The sequence below is a fragment of the Schistocerca cancellata genome, chromosome 1, assembly GCF_023864275.1.
Source record: "Schistocerca cancellata isolate TAMUIC-IGC-003103 chromosome 1, iqSchCanc2.1, whole genome shotgun sequence".
NCBI classification, from domain to species: domain Eukaryota; kingdom Metazoa; phylum Arthropoda; class Insecta; order Orthoptera; family Acrididae; genus Schistocerca; species Schistocerca cancellata.
The window spans coordinates 92765334-92783051 of record NC_064626.1 but is presented as its reverse complement, the minus strand read 5'-3'; the positions used below and the strand labels follow the sequence as shown (position 1 = coordinate 92783051).

The following is a 17718-nucleotide window of genomic DNA, read 5'->3' as shown; positions in this document are numbered from 1 at the left end:
CAATAGCTGCACTTTCTTGATCACAAACAGTTTCGATCAGACAACAGATGAGATCCTCGGGTATAAAACGACTGAAACGGACGTGCATACAATGGGGGAAGAGAGTCGACTCCTTTGCTGCCAGAAATAACCTAACGTGTAGTTCTACAGCATCTCTTGGTCAGATATACTCGCGCGTTACACATTTCGAGTTATGCTGGACCACACATAGCCACTCGGCCGTGGAAGGCTTGCGTAAATCGGCGTCTGCTGCGCTGTCCAACGATTGCCAAACGGTCCTCCGCCTACCCCTCCAGTCGACGCCGGAGCCCACTGGCGCGCCCTCCCCATAGGTGGTATTTATAACCTGAGGGTCACGTGACCACTGCAAAGGAGGACTTGGGGAGCGGTTACCGGTCCAGCCCACGGCGGCGATGTACTATAAATAGGGGTTCCGGCCACCACCGAGGTACAGTTTTCTGCGCAGCACACCAGAAAAACACCAACTAACCATGTACAAGGTGAGTGCTCCTCCATATTCGTCGAAAATTGTTAGTTAGCACCGTAAACCACTGGTCTACCTGCTCTCTTTATCGCAACGAGATAGTTTAAGATAAATGCGACGTCAAATAGACTAAAATGTTATATAAATCCTCCGTAGAACGTAAGGAATGTCATCAAAAACAAAAGAAGGGTAATATTCAGCCCGTTTGATTCGTCTCTTAACTTCGGAGGTGGTGCAGAGCAACTTTCGTACGGTTGCTTTAGAAGTTAGCATGAAAACATGTTTCCAACGATGGTGCAGTTCGTCAGATTGCATTTCAGGGCTTAAAATGAAGTCTGGAAATATTTTCGTGTCAGTTGTGCATGCAGTATCGACTAATCTCCTGTAAAACTGTGTTGATGAACAAAGGTGTAGACTGCCGTATGAGTTTCTCTGTGTGCTCCTCTCTCTGCAAGTGAAGCTAAATAAAAGTAAAATTCACAGCGAACAACAAAATAATTATAATGAACGTATTCGCAGTTGTGAATATGGACTACCATCAATGCATAATGGAATAACAACAGCTATCCGAGCACGGTTCACGGCCTTGCCCAAAATTCTATATATCGTCAACCATGTGTCTGAAACCTATATCTGTACATCCATTATTTATATTATCATACAAGGGAGACATTTAACCTGAAAGTCGTTTGCCCGGTGTCGGCCGATAAATCGATATTGCAGTGCCTCTGTTATTCCGAAGTACGATGTAAGATTCCTTCGGACTGCATGCATGGAGGATATCCTCAGGTGACATGATTTCAAGCTAAAACATCAAAGGTGTGTAATTTATACGTACTTTCTGCAACAGTCAAAATGTCTTTCTCTTTCGACTAAGCTCTACACAGTCAGGTTGCATAATGGACGAGGTGTAAACACAGTGAATAACATTCTGAGGTATCTCTATTCTTTGTCCAATTTCATTGCCTCCGAATTCAGATTTTATGTAGTTTCGCTGAATTACTTCAGGTTAATGGTAACATGATTCGTACATAAGGGTCGCGTCCCGATTCTGTCCATACCCTCGCCAAATCCTAGTCAATACTCTGTTTCCAATTTCCACGGCTTCGATGGAATGTTAAGATTTCAACGTATATTCTCCTTTATAAGTGATGCTGTGGTTTGGATACGGCGTTAAGTTGCTGGTAATTCAATAACAGACCTGGTACGCTAGTTAACATTTCGAATGAAGACGGAGAGAATACGACCAAGCATAATGTGGCCTCGATGGCTGACGTACTTGCTTCAAAGCATATGGATTCTCTGTACGCGAGTCAGGCTACCAAAAACAGTGTGACCGTTTCTACAGGGTGTTACAAAAAGGTACTGCCAAACTTTCAGGAAACGTTCCTCACACATAAATAAAGAAAAGATGTTATGTGGACATGTGTCCGGAAACGCTTAATTTCCATGTTAGAGCTCATTTCAGTTTCGTCACTATGTACTGTACTTCCTCGATTCACCGCCATGATTTCATACGGGATACTCTAACTGTGCTGCTAGAACATGTGCCTTTACAAGTACGACACAACATGTGGTTCATGCACGATGGAGCTCCTGCAGATTTCAGCCGAAGTGTTCGTACGCTTCTCAACAACAGATTCGGTGATCGATGGATTGGTAGACGCGGACCAATTCCATGGCCTCCACGCTCTCCTGACCTCAACCCTCTTGACTTTCATTTATGGGAGCATTTGAAAGCTCTTGTCTACGCAACCCCGGTACCAAATGTAGAGACTCTTCGTGCTCGTATTGTGGACGGCTGTGATACAATACGCCATTCTCCAGGGCTGCATCAGCGCATCAGGCATTCCATGCGATTGAGGGTGGATGCATGTATCCTCGCTAACGGAGGACATTTTGAACATTTCCTGTAACAAAGTGTTTGAAGTCACGCTGGTACGTTCTGTTGCTGTGTGTTTCCATTCCATATGAAGAGAAGTAATAAAATGAGCTCCAACATGGAAAATAAGCGTTTCCGGACACATGTCCACATAACATATTTTCTTTCTTTGTGTGTGAGGAATGTTTCCTGAAAGTTTGGCCGTACCTTTTTGTAACACCCTGTATAATAGGTTCATTATTTTCAAAGGTGGTTTAAAAAGTGCTTCTTTGATGCTGGTTGCTAGAGACCTTAAAGCACGCTTTACTTCTGTTGCACGCTGGGGCCCTGTATTGCTTACACATGGCCAATTGCCGAGTAAGAATCAAATACAGCAAGTATCTGCAGGCGGTATGGTAACTCAGAAACATGATTTTCTGCAGTGAAATCTCTGCATTTTGAGAAAATTACCTGCAAAAAAAGTAGATTAGCTTTCGCAAGATCTTCAAGAGACGACCTTGTGGCTTGCAACGCTTTATTTCGATTGACGCAGCTGTATATTTCTCTGATAGAACTCTTATATTTAAGCTGCAGGTGATAACGTATTATTGATGAAGTTTCCGATTGAACTCAATGACACTTTCATTTATGTCCTAGGAACTATGTAAGTACAGTTTCAATCGGTGAAACTACGAATGAAGTGAATTAGAAGAAAGAATCTGCCTGCTAAGAAAGAACGCAGCTTTGATACCGTGTCGCAATACCAGCTGTATATGATATTCTAAGTGCAGTCATTGTAATGATTTAGAGACTTCATTACCAAACTAGAGTGCACGCTACTGGCATCAAAACAGGCAGTTCTCTTATTCAGACAGAACACCCGTCGCTGTTTCTGATATACGTCGGTCGGCTTTACTGCGTGCAAGCAGCGCTACATTTACAGCAGGTTGTGTGCAATGAAAGAGGAGCTCGTTTGCCTACCTGCCGGGCCAATTTGCATTCGCGGGCAGGTTTCGACTTCTCGGACCCGCCCCACGTAACGCATGGCCAGTGGGCCTTGGCCAAGAATGCTCCCGTCTGACCCAGTGCTGCCTGAACAGTTGACTAACGACCCGCAACGGGTCTATTTCATACGCCCACGCCGGGTGCCACTCCTAATGGCCGAAAATGCAGATTACCCCTACAGCACATTTCTAAAATTAAAACACGCTCTGTGCAAATTTCAGCATCTCCAACACCAGCCACATTCGTGTTCTTATAGATGATTTTTGTAGGTCTGAAGAAGGCATATAATATGTTCTAGTTGTTAGTATACTTGAACGTAAGCTTTATTTTCTATCATTACCAAATTGTAATTTACTGTAACGTGATATCCTGAACGAGTTGTCGCATTTCTATTCAAGAGGAGGGTGGCTCAAATCCTCATTCAGATTTAGGTTTGACATGGATTCCCCAAACCGTATAATGAAATGCTGGGATGGTTCCTTTGAAAACATATCGGGATAGTTTCCTTAACTGTCCCTGCAAACCCTGAGACTGTTCTCAGTCTACAATCCTCACGTCGGCCACTTTAATCTTGCTACTTTTCTTCCTTTGCTTGTAATGTCATAATTATGAGTCGGTTGTTCTGACTACCTCTTATAGTTCTTACCATCGAAGCAGTTAATTTATTCACAAACAAATTATTATAGAAAACCCGTAAAATCTCAGCGAGGTCCTCTTCAACCTACCAAAGTTTGAATGCAGTCACATTTCAAAGCTTCGCCGGAATGGTTCAAAATTAACATTGACGTGTCACTGTGGTTCAAAGAGAGCTTCGCTGCAAGTTTAAACAAAAAAAAACCTCTCAGACAAACAGAAACTAAACGACGTCAAAGTTAGCGTAAGGAGGGCTATGTGTGAAGCGTTCAGTGAATTCGAAAGTACAATTCTATGTACCGACTTGACAGAAAATCCTAGGAAGTTATGGTGTTACGTTAAATCAGTAAGTGGCTCGAAACAGCATATCGAGACACTCCGGGATGATGATGGCATTGAAACATAGGATGACAAGCATAAAGCTGAAATACTAAACACCTTTTTCCAAAGCTGTTTCACAGCGGAAGACCGCACTGCAGTTCCTTCTATAAATCCTCGCACAAACGAAAAAATGGCTGACATCGAAATAAGTGTCCAAGGAATAGAAAAGCAACTGGAATCACTCAGCAGAGGAAAGTCCACTGGACCTGACGGGATACCAATTCGATTCTACACAGAGTACGCGAATGAACTTGCCCCCCCTTCTAACAGCCGTGTACCGCAAGTCTCTAGAGGAACGGAAGGTTCCAAATGATGGGAAAAGAACACAGGTAGTCCCAGTCTTCAAGAAGGATCGTCTAGCAGATGCGCAAAACTATAGACCTATATCTCTGACGTCGATCTGTTGTAGAATTTTACAACACGTTTTTTGCTCCAGTATCATGTCGTTTCTGGAAACCCAGAATCTACTCTGTAGTAATCAATATGGATTCCGGAAGCAGCGATCGTGTGAGACCCAACTCGCTTTATTTGCTCATGAGACACAGAAAATATTAGATATAGGCTCCCAGGTAGATGCTATTTTCCTTGACTTCCGGAAGGCGTTCGATACAGTTCCGCACTGTCGCCTGATAAACAGCGTAAGAACCTACGGAATTTCAGACCAGCTGTGTGGCTGGATTGAAGAGTTTTTAGCAAACAGAACACAGCATGTTGTTCTCAATGGAGAGACCTCTACAGACGTTAAAGTAACCTCTGGCGTGCCACAGGGGAGTGTTATGGGACCATTGCTTTTCACAATATATATAAATGACCTGGTAGATAGTGTCGGAAGTTCCATGCGGCTTTTCACGGATGATGCTGTAGTATACAGAGAAGTTTCAGCATTAGAAAATTGCAGCTAAATGCAGGAAGACCTGTAGCGGATAGGCGCTTGGTGCAGGGAGTGGCAACTGACCCTTAACATAAACAAATGTAATGTATTGGGAATACATAGAAAGAAGGATCCTTTATTGAATGCGGAACAAACACTGGTAACAGTTACTTCTGTAAAATATCTGGGAGTATGTGTGCGGAACGATTTGAAGTGGAATGATCATATAAAATTAATTGTTGGTAAGGCGGCTACCAGGATGAGATTCATTGGGCGAGTCCTTAGAAAATGTACTCCATCAACAATGGAGGTGGCTTACAAAACACTCGTTCGACCTATACTTGAGTATTGCTCATCAGTGTGGGATCCGTACCAGATCGGGTTGACGGAGGAGATAGAGAAGATCCAAAGAAGAGCGGCGCGTTTCGTCAGAGGATTATTTGGTAAGCGTGATAGCGTTACGGAGATGTTTAGCAAACTTAAGTGGCAGACTCTGCAAGACAAGCGCTCTGCATCGCGGTGTAGCTTGCTGTCCAGGTTGTGAGAGGGTGCGTTTCTGGATGAGGTATCGAATATCGCGCACGGAGGCTTTCCGGCAGTCGTTCTTCCCGCGAACCATACGGGACTGGAACAGACAAGGGAGGTAATGACAGTGGCACGTAAAGTGCCCTTCGCCGCACACCGTTGGGTGGATTGCGAAGTATAAATGTAGATGTAGATGTAGATCATTATTTTATCTTCGGTGTAAAGACACCACGAAAAAGGCAATCCTGATAATACGCGCTTTTGGTAGAGAAGTTTAAAATTAGTGTTCTGAGGGCTTCGATTAAAGTGCACTAGAGACAAGAGTATTAGCAATTTATTCAAGGTTTTGTTCGTTAAGAAACATACCACGTTGCTAATCTTCCAGTTGCCGGACATGGCACCCCGCTTCTTTTGGTAGGTTTTAATTGCTACGATGTCTTTTCTACTGAGAAAATCTCATTCCTAAAGCACCGGGCCTTTAAATTCGCCCTCTCTTGTCTGAAAATCGCAAACGAATTGCGCAGAGAAACTTTATCACCCGCATGGTAATCATGATCCATTTCAGAGTATGTGGCTCACGAACATATCTGCGTAACTGCCTTCCTAATGATCTCAATAATAAATCTTTCACAATACGACTCAGACAGTATCAGCTACTCGAAGCTATTAAATCAGGCCCTGTCACGATACAGATAATGTTAAAACTGGGGCAACCAGAGCTGAAGTGGTCGTACGTAATTGACTGATTCATACAGTACAACAGTGCTTAAATACAGGTGTTAAGCTATTAAAATATAAACGTGAATTAAAATTGAATATGAATTTATGTCTGTAATCAACTTGTAGTTGTTCGTAATTGACTGACGATCCATACAGTACAACACTGCTTAAATACAGGTGTTAAACTATTAAAATATAAACATGAATTAAAATATAAAAATGAATTTAACTCTGCAATCGACTTAAATATATACATTTCAAGCGCACTATTGGATGTTTCATTCAGTTTTATGTTTTAAATAGTTATAAAATCTGTATTTAAACGCTGTTGTGTTGCATGAATTGTCAATCAGTTTAGCTGTCACGATAATTTCCTGTACCTGCTGTCATTCTTCAGTCATGAGAAAGAAAGTGGAAGTGAGGTATCAGTAACTTACATTTAATCTTCCCCATTAACAATACTGGGAAGTTACTGGAAGGAGCTCAGTTGCCTTTTTTAAGACATCTGTGGCTTAACTAAGAATGAAAGATTAGGGATTAACGGGCTGTAAATTACAAGATCATTAGAGACATCGCACAAGCGCAGATTGGAGAAAGGTAGGAACGGAAATCAGCCACAGACTTCTAAAGGGCAACCTCCCACCATTTAGAGAGATCACAGAACATTCAAACCTGAAAGGCGGATCTAGTCGGCCGTTCGTCAGAATAAGTGTCCAGCATCTTACCACTGTGTTACTTCACTCAGTAAGTCTAGGACATACAGTGCACTGCTATCGATTTTCGTTTTGTGTCTTCTAAGCCCCCTCAATTTAGGAAGGAATTTTTCATTGGAATACAAACAATGGGCTTCTTTGGAAATTTGTAGTAAAATCTTCTGGGACCAAACTGCTCAGGACATCAGTCCCTAAGCTTACACACTACTTAATCTAACTCAAACTAACTTACAAGGACAACACACACACCCATGACCGATGGAGGACTCGAACCTCCTATGGGGGCAGCCGCGCAGACCGTGACAAGGCACCTCAGACCGCGTGGCGGCGTCATCTATGTTGGGGATACTTGCAACACTTCCATGACCGCTGAGAAAATAAATGAAAGCACGAGACGACGCGAAAAACGCTTTGGCATATCCATTATGGGATGTCCTATTTCCTTCTTTTGACGTCACCCTGTGCCTATTTTATATGCTTGAGCATTCCTTGACAGCTACACATATTCCACTTTTTGTACTATTTTGTACTACACTTACATTAGCAGTATACCTAGCGCTGCGTGTCTCACCAGCTTGTCCCATAAGTGGTCACGTTGCGACTATGCCCCACAGCTCGCCGTCTTCGCCGCCGTGCTGGCCGTGGCCCGCGCTGGCTTCCTGGCCGCCCCCGCCATCTCCTACGCCGCCCCCGCGGCCGTCGCCCCCGCGGCCATCACCTCCCAGAGCTCCAACATCCTGAGGAGCTTCGGCAACCTGGGACAGGTGTCCACCTACACCAAGACCGTCGACACGCCCTACTCCAGCGTCACCAAGTCCGACGTCCGCGTCAGCAACGACGCCGTCGCACACGTCGCCGCCCCCGCCGTGGCCTACGCCGCCCCGGCCTACGCGCGCGCCTACGCCGCCCCCGCTGCCTACGCCGCCCCCGCCGTCGCCGCCCACGGTCTGCTGGGAGTTGCCTACTCCGCCGCCCCCGCCGTCGCCCACCTGACCTACAGCGCCCCGGCTCTGTCCTACGCCTGGTAGACGGATTGAATCCTCATATCAGCCATTAGCTATTTATTCTGCGCTGCGTGTAAATAAACGTTTCGACATATAACATGCATTCCTTATTGGTATTTCACCATTAGTACGTCTCCCTTACCTTATAAGTCCAATGCTTATGTGAAGATGAGAAATACATTTCTCTGCAAAAACTATCAAAATCGTGTATCTATGAAATACGGACTTGAAAGAACTGAAAGGATGACAGGAAATGTATTAAGACATCAGGACATAAGGTCTACCCTACTAAAGGGCGCTATTGAGGGGAAACCTTGCAGGAGTCGGCCGACATTAGAATAGATCCAATGTTGGAAGTGCTTCTCTGAGCTAAAGAACTTGTCACAGGAAAACAGATGTCGCTGTTACATCAATTCAGTTTGAAAACTGAACACAAAAATGAACATACATATACACTTCTGTTGACCTATTCTATAGTCTGAGATGCTAGCCTGGAGACAGGGAAATAAAAGTATACCAGAACTGGATCAATTCTCTGCTACACTGACAATACTGATTCTGATGTTTTGACCATTTCACAAACTACTATCGACAAATGCTGTACTGATTCTCATGCAAACAGATAAAATACTACAACACATACTCAACAGTTACATAATTAACAAACAGTTCGCACACGCCACTCTCGATCTACCTTACGTTAAGTGACGACAACGGAGATGAGAATCTTTACGTCAAAGTGTTTAAATGCCAACCTCAAGGCGAAATAAGAACGAACCAGAATAAGACGGGAGATTTAGGAAAGAGAGAAAAGAAAAATAATAATAAATGACTGATCGAAACATTCCAACCTCAATCTAAAGTGGTTAATGGAAACGATGTATAGCCTACCAGTATACCAGGACTGCGGTGCAATGTTTAGACCTCTTCTCCTTACGAGGAAGGGTAACTAAAATTTTTCGAAAGTAACACATGAATGGGTCCATAAAAATGTTACGGAGTAGGATAAACAGTAACGACATACGCAAGAAAATATAAACGGAGTGAACTAATTAGGACGCGTGGCAACTTTGGCATCTCCGACATGAATCCTGAAAGATGATTCTAACTGATTGACACAAAAATTGTTAATTCATCATTCAGTTTTGAAATTAATTGTCAAGATTACCCAGATAAGTACGGACATATAAATTTCTACGTTGATACCGAAAACTGTGTAATCTTCACGCAAATCTGTGTGCAAGGATCGGAAAGAAGGCAACATGCATTTTAAGGAACAGACGATAAAAAATCATTTTGCTCTATACTCAGCCTTAACTGGTAAAATATTCCGGTGATATAAAGTTTTCAATTATTTCTTTGTCCACATTTCATACTAGGTTTTAACAGTTATGTTATTTTGCTACTGCAGCTACTGCACGTGGTTAACTGTTGATCTGGTTGGTTGGCATATTCTTTCGTCCACTGCCCTATTGATCGGTAGCTCATTACAATTTTTCGTATTCTATTTTCTTTCTTCTCGTAACATAGTTTCTCCATTTGTTCCTGTCTCCTCAGTAATACTTTATTCCCAATTTTCATCTACAGTCATATTTATTGTTCTGTCTGATAGTCTGCAGCATACTGAATGTTCTTAACAAAGTCATGTCAAATGCTTGTATTCTGCATTATGTTCCGTTGTCCACGACGCAGTGGTCCATAAAGTGATTGGTAAGGCAAATTATTAGCGTTTCTTTTTTCATTCAGTGTTCTGTATATTGATGCCTTTACCCCAAACGAATATTTTTTTTTCTTCAACGTATCTCTTTCGCTTAGAAGGAAGTAGTATATCGCAAGAAGTTCTTTCGACACAGCAGGCCAAAATTAAATTCCACCACGAAATTCTGAAGAGCTCGCACACAAGGATAATCAGTAGGGCAATGCGAGGAGAGATGACACACATTACTAAAACACTGTCTAAATCATGTAAAATGCGTATGTAAAAGTGTAAATGGTTGCCAAATGTTTGGCACGCATTTCTCGTTTTGGAAGAAAATATCACTTGTGTAAACACGAGTTCAATGAAATTGCAATTTCAAGCAGTGATATTAAAATGTAAACTTTCACGGCCGGAAATATCATGTCCATTATAATTATCCGGGCTGTTATGCCGTGGTCGGTTGATGAATTCTGTGGTGATTCCCAACGTTTCGTCTCCGACTGCGGGAGACATCTTCAAGGGGGTCCGTAGCTCGATGGAAGGTCCAACACACACACTGGCTCGCTACTGACTGCCGCTAAATTCCGTGTCCGCGCGCCCCCGCGCCGCGGCGTGACGTCACGTGTTTTGAAAACGTCAGTGCAATTGGCCGCTGTCCGTCGCCGTCGATCGCCGTTGCCATCACCCAAGATCTTAACGAAGCGGAATATTACCGTAATTTACAAGCCCACCAGGAAGATACAGGAATACCTTAGGCCTGCCAAGGACGCTCGCAAACCATTGGAAAAATCTGGAGTGTATAGGATCCCATGCAGCTGTGGTGAAGTTTATGTGGGTACCACTAAAAGAACTGTTTCTAAACGTTTGGAAGAGCACAAGGGAAATTGTAGAAGAGGAGAAACGGAACGATCAGCTGTTGCGGAGCATGCTTTCCAGCCAGGGAACCACAATATTCGTGTCGAGGAGACGCAAGTACTAGCGGCCACGAGCGGATATTACGAAAGGCTCTACAGGCATGCAATCGAAATTGCTAAACACTCAAATAATTTCAACCGAAAGGAGGAGGGCGTCAAATTAAACGGTATATGGATGCCGGTGTTAAAGAAGATGTGTACCACTCGTCCACTACTGGGTGATGGCAACGGCGATCGACGGCGACGGACAGCGGCCAATTGCACTGACGTTTTCAAAACACGTGACGTCACGCCGCGGCGCGGGGGCGCGCGGACACGGAATTTAGCGGCAGTCAGTAGCGAGCCAGTGTGTGTGTTCGACCTTGAAGATGTCTCCCGCAGTCGGAGACGAAACGTTGGGAATCACCACAGAATTCATCAACCGACCACGGCATAACAGCCCGGATAATTATAATGGACAATTTCAAGCAGTACCTACAGAGATTATATTTTGTCAACGCTCCTCCTTGGGAGCTAAGATGACGCACCGTGGTTAGTATCACAATTTCAAGCCAATGGAAGCAATGAGGGTATCAGGAACAGGATTAGACTATTATAAACGCATACGGTAATTGATGCAAACGAATTACTGAATGAAATTGTTCATATACAGGTAATTAAGCAATGATGTTACATGATAGTAAGCTTCAAGAAGCTCGATTTGCTATCCGATTGTAGGTATTTGGCATGAAGTGGTTAACCTGCAAGCACAACACGGGCGATTTAGACAAACTACACTACACTATAAGAGCGAAATTGCCGCAGAATAAATTTATACTGCTTTTAGTTTTGCGTCAGCTCTACTACTGATTTGAGGCATCAACCGTCCTAAAGCAGTTGTGAAAAAGATGCACATTGCTTTTCCGGTATACAAAAGTTTGACTAGCATTGAACAATGCACTTGCCATTGTCATTAACCTATCTATCGCTTGCATCACTCGGTGTTTCGTTAGTGCCTTTCCATGCCCTTTATACAAAGAAGATGCAAACTGGTACATCTGCCTAATATCTGTAGGGACCCCGCGAGCACGCACAAGCGCCGCAGCACGACGTGGTATGGACTCGACTAATGTCTGAATTAGTGCTGGAGGGAATTAACACCATGAATCCTGCAGGGCTGTGCATAGATCCCTAAGAGTACGAGAGAATGGCAATCTCTTCTGAAAAGCACAATGTTCATGTCTGGGGAGTCTGGTAGCCAGCGGAAGTGTTTAAACTCAGAAGAGTGTTCCTGGAGCCACTCTATAGTAATTCTGTATGTGTGGGGTGTCGCATCGTCCTGATGGAATTGCCCAAGTCCGTCGGAATGCCCAATGGACATGAATCGATGCAGATGATGAGATTGTGTGCTTACGTATGTGTCACCTGAGAGTCGTATCTAGACGTATCAGGGATTCCACATCACTACACCATTACAGAGCCTCCACCAGCTTGAACAGCCCCCTTCTGACATGCAGGATCCATGGATTCATGAGGTTGTCTCCATAACCGTAGCGGTCCATGCGCTCGATACAAGTTGAAACGAGACTCGTCCGACGAGGCAACATGTTTCCAGTCATCAACAGTCCAATGGCGGTGATGACGAGCCCAGGCGAAGCTTAAAGCTTTGTGGCATGCAGTCATCAAGGTTCTAAAAGCCCATATAGATGATGTTTCGTTCAATGGTTCGCACGCTGACACTTGCTGATGGCCCAGCATCGAAATCTGCAGCTGTTTGCAGAAGGGTTGCACTTCTCTCATGCTGAAGGATTCTCTTCGAGTGCCGTTGGTGCGTCCGCAGCTCGTGGCCTAGTGGATAGCATTGCTGCCTCTGAATCACGGGGTCCTGGGTTCGATTCCCGGCCGGGTTCGGGTTTTCTCTGCCTGGGGACTGGGTGTTTGTGTTGTCCTCGTCATTTCATCATTATCGTCATTCGTAGCCAGTGGCTCGATTGGATTGCGTGAAAAATTTGACTGCCTTAAAATTGGGACTTTGTACAGGCGCTGATGAGCGAGCAGTTGAGCGCCCCGGAAACCAAACCTCATCACCATCGTCGTTGGTCCCGTTCTTGCAGGATCTTTTTCCGGTCGCAACGATGACGGAGATTTGATGTGTTACCGGATTCCTGATATTAACGGCACACCCGTGAAACGGTCCTATAGGAAAACCCCACTTCGTCGCTACCTCGGAGATGCTGTGTCCCATCGCTCGTGCTCCGATTATAACACTACGTCCAAACTCACTTAAATCTTGATAACCTGCCATTGTAGCAGCAGTAACCGATCTGACAACTGCACCAGACACTTGTTGTCCTAGATAAAGACGTTGCTGACCGCCGTCCCGTATTCTGCCTGTTTATATATCTCTGTATTTGGATACACATGCCTGTACCAGTTTCATTGTCGCTTCAGCGTACAACAGTATTGCACTATGTTCGTGAAATCGCAGACAACAATTAGCTTGGCCAATCGGTGAGAAAATTCCGCCCGAAATTTTCAGAATATGCTCACATTTTCTACAGAATTCGCATCTCGCCTGTTCTCTACAACTACTAAGTGACCACTAACTAACTGATGCTGCGACATACCAGAAACTACGAAAACGAAATGTACGTCTTTTCTCCTACCCGCGTTTACTGTACTAGCTTTAACCTGTGCTACGAGACAGTCATTAGTTGAAGCACATGCCTCTGGTAGTCGTATTGTTAGACAAAAGGCGCTCTTGAAGCCTTCCTTGTGTATTTGTTGTCAGACCTGACCAGTCAACTACTGAACGTGATTGCTAGCTTGCATTACTGAAAAATTACTAACTCTTGGAAACACAGAGTTGTCCTTTCTTTTCCATCTCCATGGTGAGTATGCTGAATTGGTTCAAATGGCTCTGAGCACTACGGGACTTACCATCTGAGGTCATCAGACCCCTAGAACTACTTAAACCTAACTAACCTAAGGACATCACACACATCCATGCCCGAGGCAGGATTCGAACCAGCGACCGTAGCAGTCGCGCGGTTCTGGACTGAAGTGCCTAGAACCGCTCGGCCAACGCGGCCGGCAAGTAATTTTAATTTGTTCCCAATAAGGCCTTCAGCTGTGAATTCAATTTGTCTTAAGAATTTTTAATTAGATATTGGCTCTTAATAGTGAAATTTAGATGATTGCCTTTTTTTTTAAAAGTATTTTGGTATCTCTTGGAGAAATTTATTTGTTCTTAAGAATTTGCTATCCAGGCCTTCAGCCGTCAAATTGTTTTGTGAGTTATTACTATTGGGGCCTTCAGCCGACAAATAATTTGAATTTCTGGTCAATAAGGCCTTCAGCCATGAGTGCAACTTGCTTAAGGATTTTTTATTAGACACTGTGTCTTAACAGTCAAATTTGATAATTGTTCCTTATTGTCAACCTTATTTGCAATTTGTTCCAAATAAAGTGCACGTCATTTAAAAAAGAAAAAGTAAACTGAGCAACCAACGGTAACTGAGTAAGGCCCCATCCACACCGAATCCTACCTTTCCCTAAGTCCCATGTTTCAACTATGTCTGACAACATTCGCATTGCAAATAAAGATTTGTTTTGGCGCTTCAGTAGTTCTGTTGTGTGCTCCTCCCAGTTAAATTTATTATCAAGCTGTGATCTCAAGAATTTATTATTGTCCACTTGTTCTATTTGATGGTCTTCCTATTTTAGGCGTGTACTGGTGGGAAACCTCTTACAAGTTCTGAATTGCATATAGTGTGTTTTTTCCAAGCTCAGTGACAAATAATTGGTTGAAAACATTTATTAATGTCCATGAAAATTTCATAAACCAATCTTTTTATGACCATACTTGATTTTCTATTTATTGGAATATTTATATCATCCGTAAGCAAAAGAAACTTGGCATCTGGTAATGTTACCGATGAAAGATTATTGATATACACAAGAAAAAGCAAGGGCCCTAAGATGGTACCTTGTGCGACAGCACACGTGATTATTCCAGTTGAATGATGCCTGATACTTAAATTCATGTCTTTTTTCCTAATGACACCCTTTGTTTCCTGTCAGGGAATGGAACCACTTTGCAGAATTTGCTGTTACACCATAATATTGTAATTTACTTAAAAGGTTATCATTATTTTCACAGTCAAATGCCTTTGGAAAATCAGAAATATCATTGACTAATGAGTTAAGTACATATTCACTGTATGTGTAGTTAGCCTTCTCAATATCAGAACGCTTTAGACAACCGAACTGAGACTTGACTGTTTGTCAGATGGTTATAGTTGTTCAGAATGCTGGCAAAACTAAAATTGGGCGGTGTTTCTTTATCTCCTTTCTTACACAAAGACTTAAATTCAGCATATTTCAACCATTCAGAAAATGCTCCATTGATAAACGGAAGATTACCTACAGCATACAAAGAAATTCTATTAAAGAGAAATTTGTTAACATCTAATATAACTTTACGTGTTTAGAAGTCTTTTCTGAAGGTATTTGTCTAAATCTTAGCCTTGTACAGAAACGAAACGTTAACGGTATGTAACTTCCTGGCAGATTAATACTGTGTGCCGGACCGAGACTCGAACTCGGCACCTTTTCCTTTCGCGGGCAAGTGCTCTGTGCACCGAACACCCTTACTGATGGGTCTCCATAGCCGATGACTCATGCATATGCCACTGGTAACTCCACGACATCGGCAACGGGGAGGACGGGGCGTGAGTCGTGCTTGGGTAGCTCAGTCGGTAGAGCACTTGCCCGCGAAAGGCAAAGGTCCCGAGTTCCAGTCTCGGTCCGGCACACAGTTTTAATCTGCCAGGAAGTTTCATATGAGCGCACACTCCGCTGTAGAGTGAAAATTTCATTCTAGTAACGGTATGTAGTTCGGAGAAGCTTTGGAAATGTAGTACTACAGCAGAATGATGAGGATTTGATGGGTAGATCGACTAACTAATGAGGAGGTGCTGAATCGAACTGGTGAACGAAATTTACGGGACAACTTGACTAAAAGAAGGTATCGCTTGACAGCACACATCCTGAGGCGTGAAGAAGAATAAATGCAGTAACCAGGTTCAAATGTACACGGATCAGCCAGAACATTATGACCACCTACCTAATAGCCGGGATGGCCGCCTTTGGCACGGATAACAGCGTCGACGCGTCGTGGTATGAATGCAACGAGGCTTTGGTAGATCCTGGAGGGAGTTGCCACCACGCCTGCACACACGTCATCTAACCCTCTGAATTCCGGGGAGGGAGGCTATGAGCTCTGACGCCGTGTTCAGTCACATCGCAAATGTCTTCGCTCGTATTCAGATCTGGAGAGTTTATAACACGAAATCTGCTACTGCTATACCATAACCTCAAAACTGGAGGCAATTTGCGAAACAGAATTATTTTGTTGGATTAATAATGGTATAAAGCAACAGGGCAGGAATATTGCTAGGTTGACCGTGTTGTTCCTAACGGAGGTGGCTTATCGGAAATGAAAGTCAGAATTATGTAAATATTTGAATAGTAACAAACAAAATTTTGCCTAGCTATACTGTTTATAGAATAAGAGAAACGGTCGCCAGCCTAATTAGGCAAGAGAAAGATTAACGTTCTCGTTTAAGAAAGTAGGTATAAGTAACTATAACAGACAAACACAACCTAGACTTAGCTACACGCGAGTGCAATGAACTCTGACACACATATGTTTTAAGATTGAAGCTAACAGTTAGAGCAGCACAAACTATTTGCTAAATTATAGGAGATACCGAAACACCCTATTACTTTCAGGCTTACATAAAGTGAATGGTCTTTATAACATTACTATTAACATGCACTTCTAATACACAAGATACACAAACACTTAGCAAACATGAATATATAATGTTTCACAACTGCAGCTTTCTCACTTTTACTACAGCGAAACACAATACTGACCAAATTGCAAGAAACTGACTCACCTTTTAGAATTTACTACAGACAATAATGTGATCATTTGCCTTATAAGCCTCAGTCTTAAGAACTTTTAATATTGAAGTTAGCAACAGCACTTTAAATAGCAGTTTTAATAGGAAAATTATTTTGAGCAAATAACATTTACTTTAACTCACTCTATTGCCACATTAACTTTAACTTTCTTTTTACTAAGTTCAAGAGGCATTAATTAGCAAAACTCTAGGCTTTAATTTCTTTTAGTAAGGACACTCGGATATCACTTTAGCTCAAACGGAGAGGACCTGAGAGGTGTTATGATGAGGAGAAAAATCAAGGTAGGTACATAAATTCAGATACAAATTACCTTACATTTCAGCACGTCCATCAAGCTGATCCTTCACTGTACATCATTATAGTATTACGTTGCAATGATTGCGCAATGTGGTGGCAACTGCATGTTGGTAGGTGGAATTGTAGGCAGAATTGCTGGACTCTGTCATTTCTTGGTGGCGATGATAGATACAAACTCCAGAATAGTTCCAGCTATTTATCCATCCATCCGAGGCCTTGGAAAGAAGCAGGAAAAGCCTCTCTCGGAATCAGCACAATATGCATCTTTTACATGGCAGTGCACGGACTCGTAGCTCGTCCCTGACTGCTGGCTCGTCCCCGACTTGTAGCTCGTCTCCGACTGACTATCAGTTCCACCTTTTTCACCTATGCCAACCACAATTTGCGCGCTCTACACAGTTCCGTTCCCAAGGGGAACCACTACACCATTTACACACACAATAATTAAGAACCCTAAGTGAGGATCAGCAGTTTACATAACAGCAACCAAATACATTAAATAAAACAGAACATTTGCACATATTGACATTTCTAAAAAAAATTATTCACACAGAATTACAATTATATGCAGAAAGTTTTGTTCCCTCCAAATGGGACAAAGAATTTTAAATTACAGATACACTACATTGCATAGAATC

At 43.0% G+C, this 17718-nt stretch overlaps 1 protein-coding gene across 1 annotated transcript; it reads left to right on the top strand.

Annotated features, from left to right (window-relative positions):
* Positions 1-471: 471 nt before the first annotated feature.
* On the top strand, positions 472-8221 carry LOC126150464 (cuticle protein 67-like). Its single transcript, XM_049915880.1, has 2 exons — positions 472-500; positions 7808-8221. Exons 1-2 carry the CDS (start codon positions 492-494, stop codon positions 8219-8221), a joined length of 423 nt encoding a protein of 140 aa, XP_049771837.1. The 5' UTR covers positions 472-491.
* The last annotated feature ends 9497 nt before the right edge of the window (positions 8222-17718 follow it).